This window comes from Haliotis rubra, unplaced genomic scaffold (genome assembly GCF_003918875.1).
Source record: "Haliotis rubra isolate DU_JTF1 unplaced genomic scaffold, ASM391887v1 Scf810, whole genome shotgun sequence".
Classification (NCBI taxonomy): domain Eukaryota; kingdom Metazoa; phylum Mollusca; class Gastropoda; order Lepetellida; family Haliotidae; genus Haliotis; species Haliotis rubra.
Window position 1 is genome coordinate 1 of NW_025767536.1, and position 19560 is coordinate 19560.

At 40.1% G+C, this 19560-nt stretch overlaps 2 protein-coding genes across 2 annotated transcripts in view; one reads left to right on the forward strand and one right to left on the reverse strand.

The window, feature by feature from the left end:
* Window positions 1-710: 710 nt before the first annotated feature.
* LOC124261820 lies at window positions 711-7856 on the reverse strand (the record flags this gene model as incomplete). Its single annotated transcript, XM_046696197.1, has 3 exons — window positions 7792-7856; window positions 1648-1784; window positions 711-952 (listed from the first exon to the last, which is right to left on the reverse strand). Coding segments are annotated over exons 2-3 (375 nt in total), but the record flags the coding sequence as incomplete, so codon positions are not given.
* Window positions 7857-12990: 5134 nt separating this feature from the next.
* LOC124261824 overlaps window positions 12991-19560 on the forward strand; it is a 50548-nt gene continuing 43978 nt past the window's right edge. The window contains exons 1-2 of the mRNA XM_046696200.1: window positions 12991-13064; window positions 13654-13735. The gene's annotated coding sequence lies outside the window, so the exon portion shown is untranslated. The remainder of the gene's footprint in view (window positions 13065-13653; window positions 13736-19560) is intronic.

Sequence of the window (19560 nt, forward strand, 5' to 3'; positions counted from 1 at the left end):
AAACCAGCAGGTTATATGACAGCAGAGGCCCAGATAAGCTGCGTATCCGGGTATAATACGCATAGAAAATGTCCAATTACGCATTGAAAAATAATTGTTGCGTACCAATTACGCATTTAAAATGTTAGATACGCAAAATGTTTAAAACAAATGCGTACGGAATATATTTATAAAAATCGCTTGCGTAAGGAAAAGGACATGGATTGCTATCAAGTTGTACTGTTAGTATAGGACTAGTGTTGTACTGTCAGTATAGGATGAGGGATTTTTAATGAAATCATTTCCATTATATTTAAGTTGGTTTTGATTAGGTATGACATAAGGTAGAACATACTTGCTTAGTAAACTTACTCAATGACATCATACTTAGGTGAGTAAAATGACTGAAATACAAACATATTTGAAAGCAGTGGGTAACGGAAAATGAAGTACCCACTCAACATTCATAATACCCACTCCCAAAAGTACAGTGGGTACAGTACCCACATGAGCTAAATCTTATTTTGAGCTCTGACATGAGACACATTCTAACTCAGAAGCCTCATGATGTCTGATACAGAGTGAGTGAGTTTAGTTTTACGCCGTTTTAGCAATATTCCAGCAATATCATGGCGGGGGACAACAGAAATGGGCATCACACATTGTGCCCATGTGGGGAATCGAACCCGGGTCTTCGGCATGACGAGCGAAGCCCTTAACCACTAGGCTACCCCACTGCCCCAGTATGATACAGAGTCCTTGTGATGAACACACAGAAAGGAAGATTCCTCACCTGCTTCGAGAACGACTCCGTGATGCTCTCCTCTTCTTGTCCCTGCTACGACTTCTGCTTCTGCTGCTCCGGCGACTACGTTTACTGCGTCTGTCACGGCTTCGGCTGCGACTTCGACTCCTCTTCCTCCTGTCTCGACTCCGACTTCTTCGAGATCGGGATCTAGATCTGGATCGGTAGCTGGAAGGAGAAAAACTGGAGTCAGTTCACCCTCTAACAGCTTGAATACTCAGATCTGGTGGAAAACTAATTCTTACCTGCATCTTAAAAGGGGATTCTTAGCACTACCAGTAGTATCATAACACTGATAAGTGACACAACAGAGTCCTAGCAACTCAGACTCCAGCCATACCACTACTGGTATAAAACCCAAAATATCAACCACAGCATATTCTACACAAAGAGGATATTTGGGCCTCATCCCAATGGCATACCAACACAAAAACAAGGACACTCGCACAAGCCCAATCCTGTCACAGATGAATCCTGTCACAGATGGATTTTGTGATTCCGCTATCATAGAGAAATGTCAATAAAATTTAACTGGCAGATATGAAATTGGAGAATTTGCATTTTCTTTACCAGCAGCCCTTTAATTTTAATTGTTTTCAAGCTTTTCAACTCATTTTTTATAATAAAATAACCAAAAAATATTTAATATGAGATTCCAACATTAATCCTTCAGTAAAACAAAACTAGAATAAATCATTCTAAATTTAACACATTCCAGTGGCATTTATTACATGTATTACATAAACTATGTTTACATCGAACCATAAATAAACATAAGACACTATGCATATTCCAACTTGAATATCATGGCTCTATCACTGCATTGTCAATGACATAACACAACAGACAATGTCTGGAGTTACCTCCCCCTTCTCCTCCTTGGTGATGGTGACCTGTATCGACTGCTTCTACTTGACCTCCGTGGTCCGAAGGACCGGTCATCAGGACAATCTCGGGCCCAGTGTCCTGGACGGTGGCAGCGGTAGCACTCATCATATCCCTGGCAAGAAATAACGTTTTGATTTTAAAAATCAGGGAATGAACAACGAATTTTGTTTCAAGTCAGTTTACAGATTTTAATGTCATAAACCATTGGTCGAATAAGAACATTTCAATGTTCTTCGATGTTCTCTTTGCAAAAAACAGAAAGAGTTGGCAGGAAGATAGTATGTTAATCCTGAGTACCAGAGTACAGTAGCTCACCTATATGCAGTTGTACACAACTGAGGATGTGCTGAACTGACACATGCTAACTAAACACCCACAACAGCTCAGAAATATAGTTGCACACAACAACTGTAGTGATAGAGTAAGTGAGTGAGTGACAATCAAGTGATCAACATCATGAGCATCGATTTACACAATTCAGACACGATGACATGTGTCAACCAAGTCAGCGAGCCTGACCACCCGATCCCGTTAGTCGCCTCTTGAGATAAGCCTGGGTTACTGAAGATCAATTCTATCCCGGATGTTCACTGATGTATTGATAAAGAGATGCCATCACTTTCAGGAATCATTTAAAACTGATCTGATTAAATGGAGCCATTTTTATGTCAAACACAGCATAATTTGAGTTACCAAAGACATAATAAGGCCATTTACATATCGCTAAACTCCACGCTGCACGGGCATATTCTAAACACATACAGCATAATGGACATTATTAGCCCAGTTAACCCAAGCTGCCTGTGAGGCGCTAGAAGGTTAATAGTCACATCACTTATACCACCGGGTACCCATTTTCCGTTTGGTGAGCAGAGGCAATTATAAACAAACTCACTTGCCGAACGTGACACCACAATTGTGTCACATGTGGATTGTTGTGGAGCAGGACTGAAGTCCTGAAAACTCTCGGGAGTCAAGATGCCAAGCATGGTGACCTATCCAAGAATTCTCTGTGACCAACATTGCTTTACTTTAACTGAATTGTGACCTGGGCTCTATGCACAAGACCACCAGGACGTGCACGATACAAGTTTTCATGAGGAATGTGTTTGTTGTTTAACACATATGCCAACGGCAAAGGAATAATTAATTCTGGACCAGACAATCCACTGACTGATATTATCAGCATGGTCCGTGACCTTGGGGTACACTGACACGCCAACAAGAAGATAATGGAGTTTGAGCATCCATTAAGTCACCTCTTCCAATGAACATGCTTGGGACAAATTGTAACCAGGAATCCTGCTGGGTCAACACAGCCAGTGAGTGAATATTGTTTAATGTTGAGCAATGTTGCAGCTATTCACAGCTATGGGTTGATAAGGGGACAAACCCATGATTCTCAGATCCCAAGGGACACAACTCGCCACAGCAAAGTCTGACACCTTTAACCACTGTCAAACCATCTCCAACATAATAACAATGAATGGATATTATAAACTGTATCAAAACATTGGAAGATCAAAGCTGTTGTCTAGTACAATCCAGCAACAAAGAGGATAGAGAAATGTAAGAGGTGTGGACCAATCTATTCTACGGACCGGCTTCTCTACCTCCCGGTTGAATGAAGAAGAAGAAGAAGAAGGGTTTATTTTGTTTAAAGGCCATACGACCCATCGTACAACGTGGTACAATAGTGATTTTGGTTACCATTTTCATACAACAACGCTAACAGGAGCAGAATAAACATGTTCTAAGAACTTGACAAAATTATTTATGATGTTATTGTCGGATGATGTACATGTGCTGCGGAGTGAATAATAATATCCATGGACCGTTTTCGGAATGTAACGCCGACGCATATCCTCATAGCGTTTACAAATATAGACAATATGGATTTCATCCTCAATACTTTTACAGTGTTTACATAATACAATATCATCATTGCAGGAGGCGGTACCTCTTCTAACATATTTGATACCTAGTGCATTACACCCTGATCTAAATAATGTGAACAGACGCTTGCACTCATTACTTATGTTCAATGATAAATATTTTTCACAGGTCAACAGAGATTTATGGGACTTATAGAAGGACAGCAAAGGAACATCTAGGGACAAATGCCACTCTTGCATAGAGCAGTTGTTAATTCTTTCAGTAAACATATATAGAAACATTTTTGTATCACCGACATCTTGTGAAATCCAAGCTGTACCAAAGCCAAGATAAAATAACAAATCACTGACATGCCGAGCCCATGTGGGACGTTTCCTGAATTCAACAGATAATAAAAAATTATAACATTGATATGGATATCTACTTTGATGCATTCTCAATAATCTTAGCCAGTATTTAATACATTTGACATAACACACATTGCTTAAGGGTGCCCTCCCACATTCCCCATATGCAACAGCATTAGATGATCTGTAACTAATCTGAAGTAAAAATTTGCAAAATTTTCGATGGACAATTTCAATACTTTCTCTCTTTTTAAAACCTCATATCTCAGCACCATATGTTAGAATTGGTACAATCTTTTTATCAAAAATATAAAATCCTTCTGAGAGTGACATATCATATCGTCTTATAAATGACTTGATCGGCCACAGCGCCTTATTAGCTTGATCATATAAAGTTTTACATGCCCTAGTCCAAATCAATTTGGGAGTTATCATAAGTCCTAGATATTTATAAATATTGACAGTTTCCATTCGAATGCCATTATAGAGCCATTTTTCGTGTTTGGACAAGGGTCCACCCATTTTAAGAACAATTATTTTACTTTTATCCGTATTAATATCCATGCCCCATTTATGGGAATACATATGTAGGGCGTCAAGGCGGCGCTGTAATCTAACAACAGTATCAGCTATCAAAACCAAATCATCTGCAAATAACAGAGCAATAATATTCAACATATTTTCGGAGATAAATATACCGTCATCCAACTTATTTTCTAAGGTCAATTCGAGCTCATTAATATATAAAGAAAATAATACCGGACTAAGGACACAGCCTTGCCGAACCCCACAGGTGCTATCAAAATATTCAGTTAATTTCTTACCATACTCATAGGTTACAGTTGCCTTGACATTAGTATACATATTTTTAATCAACTTGAAAAAATTTCCATGGATCCCATTTTGCAAAAGAACACACAGTAATTTAAACCTATTCACCATGTCAAAGGCCTTGCGAAAATCTATGAATGCAATATATAACTTCCCATTTTTACGTGTTAAATACTTCTGAATGATTGTCTGGAGAATAAAGATACTGTCCACAGTCGAATGATCTGTCTAAAATCCACCCTGATATTCTCCAATTATCTCACGAAGTTGCAAAAAGTACTCCAATCTTTTGTTTAGAACCGAAACAAAACTTTTGCTGATTACATTCAGAAGAGCGATCCCCCTATAATTATTCGGGTCAGATCTACTACCTTTCTTATGTAGTGGGATAATAATGCCAGTTGACCAGGAATTTGGCCACAAGCCGGATGAGAGTATCTTGTTGAACAGTAATACTAAATAGGGAACTATTATATGTTCAGAAATTTAAAAAAAACTCTGCGGGAATACCATCATCGCCTGGGGATTTGTTACATTTTAGATATCTGATTTATTACATCCTGATCTGTAAAGCCACATGATAGAATATCATCGTCATTGATACAATCAACACATGTATTAAAGTCATGTTTATCAACATATGATTTGGCATCTTCTGAAAAGTTGCCATCTATTGGCAACGTTGGGTTTAACAAGTCCTTAAAGTATTCAGCCCATGTTGATGGCGTTACTCTTTCTTCCATGGCACGAGTTGTGGTATATTTCGCCAAAATGCTGAGCAGTCTCTGGAACAAGCTGCATCATGTATGTTTTGAGTAATGGAACGTTTATAACTATCTTTCTTAGTTTTACAAGTCTGTTTGAACTGAGATCTAATGTCTTTGTATCTATTCAGATTCTCAAATGTTGTTGTTTTTCTAAACACATTAAGCAGTTTATACTTTTCATGTTTAAGAGTCTGACACTGTTGATCAAACCATTCTGGTTGTTGTTTAGCGTTGATGGTTTTGGGTTGTCTACATTCCATATCTCGCCCACAGGTTTGCAGAATGAGCTGCAGTATATTTAATGCTTTGTCAGTGTTGACATGTAGACTGCTTATGAAGTCCTGAAACAAATCACTTGTATCAGCATTTTGCAGGTTATCAAGATATAATTGTGATTTTTCATTTTTCCATTTAAATTTATTTATGTTACTACAATGAAAATACTTATCATCGGCTGGCCTGTCCTCATCGAACAGGGATGAGATTGTGGTTGTGAGTGGGAGATGGTCAGACTCCGTCCGAGAAACACTCTTGAAGTCCCCCACATAACGGTATAACGATGCTGACACTGCAATGTAGTCCGGTGTGCTACAGCCGGTAGGACCAATATATGTATAGTCCCCCTCATCTGAGAATCTGCCATTTAACAGGTACCATCCAAAAGTTTTGCATAAGTCTAGTAATTCTCTTCCATAGTTATTTACAACAAGATCTTTATTTTTACGATTTGGGTACACAGGTGGGGCATCTAGTTCCTCGTATGTATCCTCGTCCATAGGTAGAAAATCAAAACTATCATCAACAATATAGTCTAATTCAGAGCCAGTTCTGCCATTAAAATCGCCACAAATAATGAAGTCAGTATCTGGATATTCGTTTTTCATTGCCACAATGTAACTTTCCAATCGCTCAACCCCATCGTTACTGTTAGTTTTTTCCGGTGTTATATAGACACAACCCAGAATAAGCCTTTTGCCTGACCGTATACGCCGAATGGAAACAAGAAACACGGCGTCCACCCACTCCTCGTGTATACGGTGGAAAAAAGATGAAATACTGTCACCCATAAGTATACCAACGCCACCGCTGAACCGGCCGATGTTGTTTATCTTAGGGCGAACTGATTGAAATCCTGTATAACAGGCAATTTAGTTACTAAAGTCATCATAACTTTTGGCCCAGGTTTCGGTCAAACATATGATATCATATTTAGAGATAAAGTCACAAAAGTCTGGATGGATTACTTTACTATATAGGCCGTTTACATTCCAATACAATAGGCTTATTGGTTGTAGAGAATGTGATGCATCCGGAATACCCGTGGAGCACGAGCTTTCTGATCGGGTGTCAATGTCAATGTCGATATCAGTCACAGGGTCAAGGCCAACCTGCTACAGAACACTGTGGTTTGGGTCAGCATGACTTAGCGAGTGTGGTCCTTGTATATCTCCGGCGAATTTGACTAGAGCCCCAGAACTATCCGGCAGGAACTTAACATCAACTATAACTAGAAAGTCGCTTTTGATGTATGCTGTTTTGCCTTGGTCCCTGGCTTGTTTGAGGTGGGGTGTGAGTTGTTTTTTCAGATACTTCTGAGTCTTGTTTTTGGAGAGAAGTCCTCAGATATTCTCAATGTTGTGTTGCCTTTCAGCTCTGCCTTAGCCTTGTTGAGGACGCTACGTTTGTCGTCTCTGGAGACGAACTTCATCATGATAGGCGGGTTCCCCCCTGTTCACGCTTTGTACCCAATCTGTGGACAGTGTCGAAAAGAATATCATCTCCATTTTGTAGACATAATGTATCCTTCAGAAATGAATAAACTTTCCTTTTAGATTCACCAGACTCTTCATGCCGTCCTTCCATGTCCATTCCAAATAAAATCAAATTATTTCTTCTGGAGTAGTTCTCACTTTTTTCAAGTTTGGCCTCGGGATTAACATTGTATATCAGTAGACTGTGACTCATTAGCATAATGACAGTTAACGTGACACCAACTGCGTACAGCCTGTAGGCGAGATCCATACCTGGAGTCCATGTTGTCTCCGACATGTACTTGCTAACATGTTCAATTTGTCTGTGACCCCTGGGCATCTTAAAACACCCAATTCTACATCTCTAACTGTCCACGTCGATCCCCATTCTTCATTAAGCGTATTGTGCCCAAGAAAAAGGCACTACAAAGGCTTGACAGAGAAAGAAAACGTATTGTTTTCTCCCGCGATGTCGTCGCCGTATCTACCTATTCAGGGGCAGGTAACCAGCTCAATGGCTGTCTTACCAAAGGTCGCCTTGGGTTGCCTTTAGCTCACTCCACTATAATGCTTGAGCCACACAGTTCACACCAATTCTCATACTTGACAGCATCCTGAAATTGGTGAACATGTGTGAGGCACTGTCCTCGTCCCATCAAGCCACAACAGGGTCACAAACAGCATACAAATAACATGCCTGATTTGAGTGGACACATCCCCTTGCCTATCTCTCTATCTCCACTACCTTTAAGTCGTTTCTGCAACTATTTCCCTCACGTACTGTAGAGGCATTGCTACAACCTGTCAACCTTTCTTTAAATCATATCTTACTGTAACAGATTGTTCTTAAAGGTTCCAGTTTGAAAATTCTCCAAATACAAGTTGAAATGTTGACAGATGTACAATAACCTCCAGGCTAAAACCACATATCTCAAACTGTGCTAAATTGTTGTCTGAAACCTATTGTGGTAGAGTATTCCATTCCTGTCTCAGTGCGTTCTCAAACTCATCCAGCGTCTGTGGTTGGGCAGGAAGCTGTAAAAGTCGGTGCTGGAACTGGTCCCACACATGCTCGATTGGAATCAGGTCCAGTGAGAGGGCAAGCCACACCATTCGCTGGATAGTTTCCCTTTGCAGGTTTTCCTCAGCCATACGTGCACGATGAGGACGGGCGTTATCGTCCATCAGAATAAAGTCTGGTCCAACTGCACATGCAAACAACCTTATAACTGGGAGCAGAATTTCATCCCTGTGTCGGGTAGCATTTAGAGCTCAGTGTCGTATGGCTACCATGTCATTGCGACCCGTATGAGGTGAGGTGAGGTAAGGTGAGGTGAAATTGGGTTTACGGTCGTGCTTGAGAATATTTCGCTCATATGACGACGTGCATGCGTGTATGCGTGCGTATACAGCCCCCGATTGCAGCTAGCTGAGTACTAGCCCAGATTGAAGCTGGTCCTTTTGTACCCACAAATGCCGAGTGCCTAGACCAACCACTGAGATACCATGACGCAGTGAAGCACCCGCAAAATCCACCCACTCAGACACAGTATACTGACTCCGAGCCGTACAATAACCAGTCCATAAATATTAATGTACATATCCAACCACTTGTACACCACGAAGGCGGTCGCGAGCGTGCCTGCAAAATCGAGAGGATCCCACCACGGACTTGATATTATATCAATCACAGAGCCAGAACCCTAAAACGCGATTGTGCTCAGCTACCAGATTCTGTCTGTATTGCTGTCATGGCCTCCACAAACGCCTACCAGCCATCATGGAAGTCCAGACACTCTAATGTTTCGGTTTGCGATTGGCCTTTACTCATTTTGAAAAGCACTGACTCCCAACATCGTCGATCCCAATCCACATGTTGACGTGCAAATTCCAAGCGTCCTTTGTCGATGACGTGGAAGAGGTCTGGAACGCACAGCTGGCGTGTAAGCCCTCAGGTGACATCATGCTTGTGTCTGTGTCTTAAAGTCTGGGGCGCTATGTGTAGGCCTGGTGCAGCATTAAACTGTCTAGCCAGTCTTGGAGCAGGTTCGAAGCGCTGTCTCCGAGCCAATTAACGATGTGACGGTCTTGGCGTTGTGGCACGTGGTCTACCACTTCTAGGCCTGTCATTAGTTGTACCAGTCGCCTGGAATCGTCTCAACAGTCTGGAGATTACGCTCTGGAAACGCTGTACATAGCAACATTGCGTTGCGTTTGTTGTAGCGTCTTTGTGGTGGCATGCCTTTACTAAAATTACGTTAATTATCCGCACTTTTTATCCATACCGTGGCGCTGCCTCACAACTTATTGTCAGTGTCACACCACAAATCAAATTTTAACATATTTTGTTCGTGCAAGTGCCACTCGTGAACAAACATACAGTGAACCACAATCAACTCCTTTGAGTGGCATTTAGAAGTTGATGTGATGAACCACGAGGAGAGGTCTACGGATATACAACTCCTTGAATATTAATATAAGCGACGTTACGGTGCAGCTACTAACACCGTTATCAAGCAAGCGTTATATATGGTAATTCACGTCATGTTATTTTTAATTACCATCATCACACGTTTATTACTCAAAATAATCCACCATCGGTGGTACATGAGTATAACAAAGGAGTACATACGAGTGAGTTGAGTTGGGCTTTACGTCACATCGGCATTATTCCAGCCATATAGTGACGAGAACAAGTTTGCATTAGTAAACATTGTAAGTACATACTCGGAATGAGTTTTAGGGAGGGCATCATTGTGTTAAAGGACATATATTGATTACGCCTTTACAGTCATTTAAAAGCAAAATCAAGTCACAGGGCATCAAATTTAAAGGCAGGCAATTTGTTAGTCACGTTTCATAGACCGGTTACACGTCTTTATGGTTGTTACCGCAGTTACAATTTATGATACAGATCAGCGGTGAAAATGGAACGTTGTGGGGATCCTAGAGGAGAGGAGTCTTGGCGGGACTGTAGCCGCTAGCAACTTTGGCATCGTCCTTGGATCCCTGTGAAAATGGATCTATGGGTGTTAACTTCGAACGTAACTGGTTGTATTCCTGTTGAACACCAAAGGATTTGTTTCAGACTTTTTGAGGTTTGTGAGAGTAAGATCGACCTGTGGTTTCACCATTTGCCATGGTGGTGAGGACAGAAGTCGGTAAGGTGCAATGATGTTGAGATCAATTTTAGCTGCAGATATAGTGGTTTGATCCTGATTCCAAGTGGTGGAACCAGGCTTGGCAGTTTAGGAAACAAGTTTTCAAAAAGAGCATTGAAAACACTGTATGCTGGATTGGACTCATTTGAACGTAATTTAGTGATATACTGCAATGAGAGTTTAATGCGGCGTGTTCAATGGAAGGTTCATTGGCCTCCGCATATAGACTGGTACATGAGAGGTCCTAAAGCTCCCAGGCAGAGCCTGAGCCCTTATGTATTGCAACAAGATGACTAAATGATGCATCATTTAAAGTGTTTACAAACAATCTTAATGAACTTGGATACATTTTAAGGGTAGATATTTTACTTGAAAAAAGTTGACGGAACTTTGACAAATTTGGCCGGGAACGATAAGGTTCTTTTAACAAAGATTTACGTATGTCTGCAAAATAATTACATTTAAACTAATAGTGAAACTCATCTCCAATCAAATCTGAGTCACATATGTTACAAAATCTTTGTTCTTTTGGAGTATTTTGCCATCTCGCAGTTTCTATGGGAAGTTTATGGTTGCATTTTTCAAACATTTCAATGATCCCTAGTTTATTTTCTCCAGTATATATAGATAAAACAAGCTTACACAACGCAAGGTGGGAGACTGTACAAAGACACAATATAAACAGGTAGCCAATTAGACAGGATTAATGTACAAGGATAACAATGTAAGGATGAAGTTAATGAGATTAACGGTATAACAATGTAAGACGAAGCCGATGATAACAGCACAATAGAGTATACACTGGGAAGGTAAATGCTTGGGTTAATGGCTGGCTTATTATAAAATCCCGCCGCGCGTTTAGCGCGAAGCGGGGGATATAGTATTAGGCTCCGTCCGTCCGTCCGTACGTACGTACGGATTGAAATATCTTAAGAATCGTTGACTAGATTCTTTTCACATTTGGTACCTAGGTTCATCACAGTATAAGACAGGTCCCAGTCAGGTTTGGTGACCTTGACCTTCATTTGCAGGTCAGCGAGATATCTCAAGAACCGTTCTCTAGATTGTCTTCATATTCAACACCAAGCTTTATCTAGAGAAGGCACAAGGCGACCTTCACTTAATTTTCAAGGTCACGGCGACACTTTGACGATTTCGGCATGTTAACCTGCATGCTAAGATTGTCAGCAAGATATCTCAAGAACCATTTACTGGACTTTCTTCATATTTGACACCAAGCTTTATCTAGGGAAGGCGCAAGGTCCAGTCAATTTTGGTGACCTTCACATAACTGTCAAGGTCACGGCGACACTTTGAAGATTTCAGCATGTTAAACTGCATGTTAAGATTGTCAGGTAGATATCTCAAGAACAGTTCACTGGATTTTCTTCATAGACTTTCAGACTTCCCTTGAATGTTTTTTCAATAAGCAATTTCTTTATTACTATTTTTGCATATTTCGTACACTGACATGACATTTATGTCAAGGTCAAAGTGAGTCTTGAAAATATGTGTGCGTTTGAAAAACAGAGCAAGATATAAAGAGAGGTTGACTGGTCATGTTTTTGTTGACATTTAACTTCATCTTAAATTACGACCTTCACTTTGATTCCTTTTTAAGTTTGATTTGATAATTTGCGGCGGGGGATTATGTCACCTTAGTGACAATGTTTGTTTCTTTTGGATCTTGATGCTCTCTTGAAGTTTCCTCTTTTTCCCCATTGGTTGATGTTGGTATGTAGAATCCTGATTTGTTACCAGCAAATACGGTGGTCGGGATTTTTGATGAGGTGTTCCGGGCAGATGTCATGTGAGATTTTTCTGCAAAGGTCTTATGTTCTTTTATCCTGGTAGTTATAGAGCGTGCTCTCTCTCCTATGTATTTACTCCGCAAATAACGCTGATTGTTGCATGAAACACCTTCATTCACTCACGTTTGCGTCGAGTAAATGTGGTACATATCTAACCCTTAGACTATTGACCATACATGGCGTTATGCTTTACTGTTACATCTGAGTAGAAACTGAGGGAATTTGTGGCTAAAAAGGTATAACGATCTACTGGCATAGATGGGACTTTGTCATAAGTCAGGTGTGGACATGTATCAGTCAAACGTCATCTGCCTGTCTCTCAGTAATTTGACCTCTTCCTCAGTAACTTGACTTTTTCATTTATAAAATTGTGTGCCACATTTGTCACACACCTGATTGATGGCAACCTGTGAAGAGATGGTGTTTGGGAATATGTTGAGTTAGAAGATTGCAATAATATTTGATTTCAATAGGTGATATGTTAATGCATATTTAATGAATAACTATTAAACGGGTTTCTAACATTTATTACAGACTGAGACATTACACATTATTGTGAACTTATGTTCATGTCTAATGTCTATGGTAAATCATTGAAAAAAACATCATCCGGGACAATGACTTTGAGTAGAATGAAAATACCAGCCAATCCAAGCCAACAGAAGAGAACAACGTCACTTAGCTGGAGGTGTGTGACTTATCTAAGATTGTACAGATCTTGTTGCTGCACAAGTTACTTCCCCTTGTAGCTCAACACAGACACTGGGATTTACTTCCTTGTTACCTGGACAGGACAGACATTTGCACTGAGTTCTTCCCATTTACAAGGTAAGTAATACAAATAATGCTGATTGTTGCATGAAACCACCTTCATTCACTCACGTTTGTGTATAGTAACTATGGTACATATCTGTCCCACAGACATCTGACCATACAGGGCGTTATGTCACAGTTAACATTTAGACTAATGTCGTGCATTAAGTGGAGCAGTGAGGGTCACCTTCACAGGTGGGTACCTCGATCAACATAGCCACATTTTGTCTTGTGGTAAAATGTGATCCACTATTACTTCTGATTCTGAAAAGCCTTGATGACAATCTGTAAAAAGATTTCATTTTGAAATATGTGTGATTTAAGAGATTGTAATGATATTTCATTTCAATAATTGATATATTAAAATACATTGAATGTATGACCACTATAGAATAACCATATAACAAAATCATTTAATAAAAATGTATCGTTATCTCTCACAATGACTTTGAGTACAATGAAGATACCAGCCCATCCAAGCCAACAGAAGAGAAATATTGTGTAATCAAACATAGTCACCAGACTTGAGGCTTTAACTGTGTCACTTGGCTGCGGGTGTGTGACTCATTTAAATCAATACAGATCTTGTTACTTTCCCTTGTAGCTCAATACAGAAAGTAGGATTTACTTCCTTGTTACCTGGCAAGACAGAAACATCCGTCTGTACGTTCTTCACATTTTACAAGGTAAATAATACACATATTGCTGATTGTTGCATAAAAGAACCTACATTTAGTCATTTGTCCATGTAGTAAATATTGACACAAATTTTTGACAATAGATAAGGGCTCATCCCTGAAATAAAAACATACTGGTACTCTTCCTGCTATCATCGTGTTTGGATTCTATTTGACAGCCTGCACTGTTCAGATGAAACCAACTTAATTGTTGATAGATGGCACACAGGGCAACACAACTGTCAGGATAATACACATTCGTCATACTATATTCGTTATGGCCTCAGCCTGTCTCTGGGCATGCAGCCATTGTGCAGTCCTTGGCCGGGTCAGTGAAGCACCAGCTCAGCATGTCCAGGAAACCATGCTATATAGGCATTGGTGAGACAATTGAATATGACAACAATAGTGAAACATGTCACTAAATTTGAGTTCTGTCCAAATGAAAGGCAGAACCTTGTCCTTTGTCATTACGAGATTCGTCGTCTTCTTCGTCTTCCTGTTCAGTTTCCTGACACAAATCCATCATTCGTAACGCCACATGTCCATTGTATTCAACACCAGACAAGCCACTAACTCATCATTGGTGGCGAAGGAATCGATCATGTTGTAGGTAGCTAGCTGAAAACGGTCTATCTGCTAAATAAAACAATTTTTGTAATTTACAAAAGGGAAGTAACTCTTTATAAGTTTCAGAATTTTAAAGACTAATGATATGGGCGGATCCAGGATTTTGGAGAACGGGCTTGCACATATATCACAGGTTAGGGGGAAATACTCCTCTGGGACATTTTTCTCGGGGGAGAAGGTGGTGATGGGGATGGGTGTGTGTGTGTGTGTGTGTGTGTGTGCGCGCGCGCGTGTGTACGCGTGCGTGTGTGTATGTACGTGCGCGTGCGTGTGCGCGCGCCCCCGCACCCTCCCTAGATTTCGCCCCATCGTCAACTGTTTTACAACGTGTGAATTCTTGACCAAATATAAAGCCTCTTGTTTTCATGCCCTGATTTCATTCTACTGTCAATATGGATCAGTTGTATGTACACCTAAGCCCGTTTTATTATTACGTATATGATACTCTGTTCCCTTACATATGCTAACTTGATATGAAACATAGTTACATAATAATGCCATATACATTTCAATATACTGCCATAACTTTGATTGACATACGACATCATTACTGCTATATCGATTTCACTTGCCAACAACACTCAAATGATTATTTTATTAGGTCACCACAATAATATTATCTTCTCTCTGTGATGTACGGGAGAAGTGTTTGCATAAGCGTCTTGCTTGTTCACCGATCCTCATTTCTTGCATTTCTCAATATAATATGTTTAAACTACATATGCTAACTTAGATATGAATCTTACTGAAATGTACTTGCAACACACAACAGATGCTACCTTTTGTTTGGAGGACCCTCTAAAAGTGTCCGTTGGTCAGACTATATAGTAGCGACTTCTAAGGAGACCGAGGTGTTATCAGCAGACATGCCCATCAACTGTGTCATGAAGTCAACATAACCTGGTTACTAACAGTTACGCTGGGGGTTTATCTCTCTCTACTCTAGTGTAAGTAAACATTGTCAAAGCTGAACATGGTCGAGATAGCTGACTTAGTGACGGAGTTTGTAATATAGTGTGATTTCTTCATGGATTATTTTACTGCTATTTCTTGGGTATAAATCGATGAGTCAAACTTACCTTTTATTATAGTCTGTAGTTAATTCACAGTAAAGATATACAACCGTTGGTAATCATGTTATTTTTGGTAATCCGTGTGAGAAATAATCCCCGAATTCCAAGTAACATGAATTTCGTGAACAGTGTACTGAGGTTGTGATAATTGATAAAGTCATATGTCATTTTATACTAAATCACTAAAACTGGATTAAAGAGTTCCTGTTAAAGGTAAAGAAACTATTCTGTATAACACATCACCTTATGAGGGTAAAAAAATGTATGAGTTGTCATAGTAGTACATCATGTGATTTACATCATTATTTCGTTGATATTTCTGTTTGTGCGGGCATGTCAAGTCAGGGTGCAGTAAGCCGTGACATGAACCATACCATGAGCCGTCTTGTGTTGTAGTGCATGTTCTCGTTCTTCGAGTTGTGTTCTTGCCAGAAGGAGTCTCTTCCTGGAAGTCATTGTTATCCCAAACTAAACATACTGGAACATTTGAAGATATGTTTGCCGGCACCACTGCAGCCCTTTGATTTTGTGAGCGCATTTCTGCTAGGGCGCTTTCTACTTCTTTGGAGCCTTGATTTTGAAATACAATGTCCGAAGCGGTTTAATGTAGACACTAGTGCCACACTACCTGTTAGATGATGCACTGAAGCAGCAAATGTTACATGCTTTGGAGCACGTATTCTACCTTTACGGCTACAATACACTATGTCTTGTACAATTGCAAGAATTTGCCTCTCTACTGTCTCCGGAACTTTATACCGATGTTCCAAATTTAATGTTTCGTGTTTATCAGCTACGATTCCAACAAAAATCCATGCCAAAAGATTGAATAGAATCACAGGAACCGCACTGCTTAGTGACTCCTCTGAAATGTCCTGACAAGGCATGTCTCTCACTGTTGGTACCTCATGGTGAACCATCAGTGATACTAAGCATACCTGACGCACTTGTTCAGCTTTCTCATCAAGATGTAGTCCAACATCATCACAATCTTCCATATCTTGCTCCCGCAAATCTCTGACATTTGAGGCCTGCTTCAATATACATGCCTTTTGGGACGATATAAGAAAACATCATCTCAGATTCACTTCGAAACTTTGGATGCCAGAAAGAAATCGTCTTTCCAAATGTCTTTATGATACGTGTCTTCAGTTTTTCTGACCTGTAATTTGGCTGATCGATGCCCACATCTTGAAGAATTTCAATAAATCTATCTGTAACATCAGACATCTTTCAAACTTCTCATCCATCAATGAACCCCTTTTGAATTTCATTTGAAAGACGTTTGAATGCCTCATCATAGGCATTGTCTGGTGATGTGTTTTCTTAGACAAAGGTAAGACGTTTACTGTTCGTATACGAACTACAACATGATCTATGCACAATTTCATCACCAGCAATACTATCAGTTCCTCCTCTTGCACCTCCTGACAGCTGCATGAGTACCCTCTGATCATTTGTAATTATCGCAGCTTGCCGTAATGTTTCAACAGCTGAGTACAAAGTCATTGGACTGGCAGCTTCTAATTTGCGTCTCCGCGCAGACGTTTGTCCTTCTGGCAAACGATACACTTCAATATATCTGATTGAGAAACACTGGATCGTGTCAATGGTGTTATTGTCACATCAGGCACAAAACAAAACTTGAGCTACACTCTGATGTTTCACTTTGTTTCTGTATCTGCTGTGTTTTTGTTCAGAGAGTTCAATACTCTTGCTTGAGGTGTATGTAGCGTAACAGTTGTGATGCTTTACAGCCTTGGGTAACTCAATTTCACCAACAATATACTCCTACAGAATGTGTTCCACGATGTTTGTGTAAATGTTTCCAATTTTCCCGGATTTTGTGAGTAACCATGGCATAACATTCACTCCATTTGCCAGCACTAGCTGTACGAGGTCGTTTTATCTTAGGCTCCATCATTTAGATCTTGAATTCACAACATAACAGTCATATAATCACGATTCCATCCTGTTTAGTTGTGCAATGATATCTAGCAGATTTGCAGTAAATGCATGGTATAATGTCTAAATAAAGTGATTCCACAGATTCCATACTCAATGTTCTTGGGCTCACCCTTCACTCACATTTGCTCTTGTTAGGGGAAGGGTAGGGGTATTGAAATGTTAATTAGTTTCTTCAGGCTTATTGGATCTTGATAATTCTTTTTCTGTGTGATAGAGTTCAAATATACTAACATATGAATATGCATGCATCATAGTATAAAAGCAAAAGTTATCCTAATATAACAAACAATGTCATTGTGAGAGTTAAAATAAGATATAAAAAAGAACAATATGGGACAAAAATGTGCTAATTTATCACATGTGCACTTACAAACATTATTGTAAGAGCATAATTGTTGTTGTTAGTTATATACGGTATAAAGTAAATGATAGTGGGGAAACATTTGTCGTAAATTCATCATTTTTTGGCATATGGTCACACATTGTTATGTAATCCTTGAAGGTACTGAATGTAGGGTATAGCACCATGATTTCGTTGGCTGTCACAAATCAGAGACCCTGACGTAGGCTCTTGATATTTCCGAGGGTATCAACATTCTGGACTTGTGTACATGGAGTAGGACAACATGGACTATTCTAACAAACTTGTAAGGCATGGAACAATTAGAAATGAAAACACTACTACCGCCTCTGCTGTTGCTGCTGCTACTATTATTACTACTACTACTACTACTACTACTACTACTACTACTACTACTACTACTACTACTACTACTACTACTACTACTACTACTACTACTACTTCACCACTATTACCACCACCACTGCCACTACTACTACTGCCTCTGCTGCTGCTACTACTACTACTACTACTACTATTACAACTACTATTATTACTACTACTACTACACCACTATTCAAGGCCTGCTGCTACTACTATTACTACTGCCTCTGCTGCTTAACCTTGCTGCTACTACTACTACTACTGCTACTGCTACTGCTACTGTCTGTCTCTGCTTTGTTGCTTAGCAGCTGCTACTGCTACTACTACCACCACCACTGGTACCACCACTAGTTCTGCTGCTTGCTCTCCTGTTGCTGTTGCTACTACTACTACAACTACTACTACTACTACCACCACCACCACCACTATTACCACCACCATTGCTACTACTACTACTACTGCCTCTGCTGCTGCTACTACTACTACAGCTACCACCACTATTACAACCACTACTACTACCTCTGCTGCTGCTACTACTACTGCCTCTGTTGCTGCTACTACTACTACTGATACCAATGCGCTACTGTGCCTGCTACCACAAGTATTACAACTGTTGCTACCACAACAACCACTATTGCTACTACTACTACTACTACTACTACTACTACTAGTAGTACTGGTTCAATGTGCTAATGCTATTACTACCACTACCACCAGTACTACTACTGTTGCTACCACAACAACCATTACTGCTACTACTACTACTACTACTACTACTACTACTACTTCTAGTACTGGTTCAATGTGCTAATGCTATTACTACCACTACCACCAGTACTACTAATGTTACTACCATCACAACCACCACTACTACTAATGATAATGATGTTAATGCATGTATATAGCGCCTGCTTCGAAAAAGTATTTACTCAACGGCGCTGAAGAAAAAAGTCTGTAAACAGGTGATATTTTAGGGCTTTTTTAAAAGAGTCTTCACAATTGATTTCTCTGACAGTTCCAGAGTAGTGGGGCTGCAGTTGAGGCTCTGTCACGGATAGTGGTCTAGGTGGTTGGCTGGGAGAGAAAAAGGGAGCGGCTAGAGCGTAGTGATCTGCTGGGAGTATGGAGAGTTATACGACTCTTCAGATATCTGGGAAGGTCATTATCATAAATGCAGCTGTGTGTCAAGAGGAGAAGCTTGAAATGGATTATGAAGGATATGGGGAGTTAGTGAAGTTGTTCGAGAATGGAAATGATGCTGTCATACCGGGCAACACGGACAAGAACTCAGGCCCAACAGAGTTTTGAATTCTTTGGAATGTTTGGCGAGTAGATGTCCACCCTATTAGGGTGCCTGTGTATGGCAACCCTGGTACTGCTAGCATCATCGCATGGCAATCAGGAGGCTCCTGGGAAACTATTCTGATGAACACTGTTAG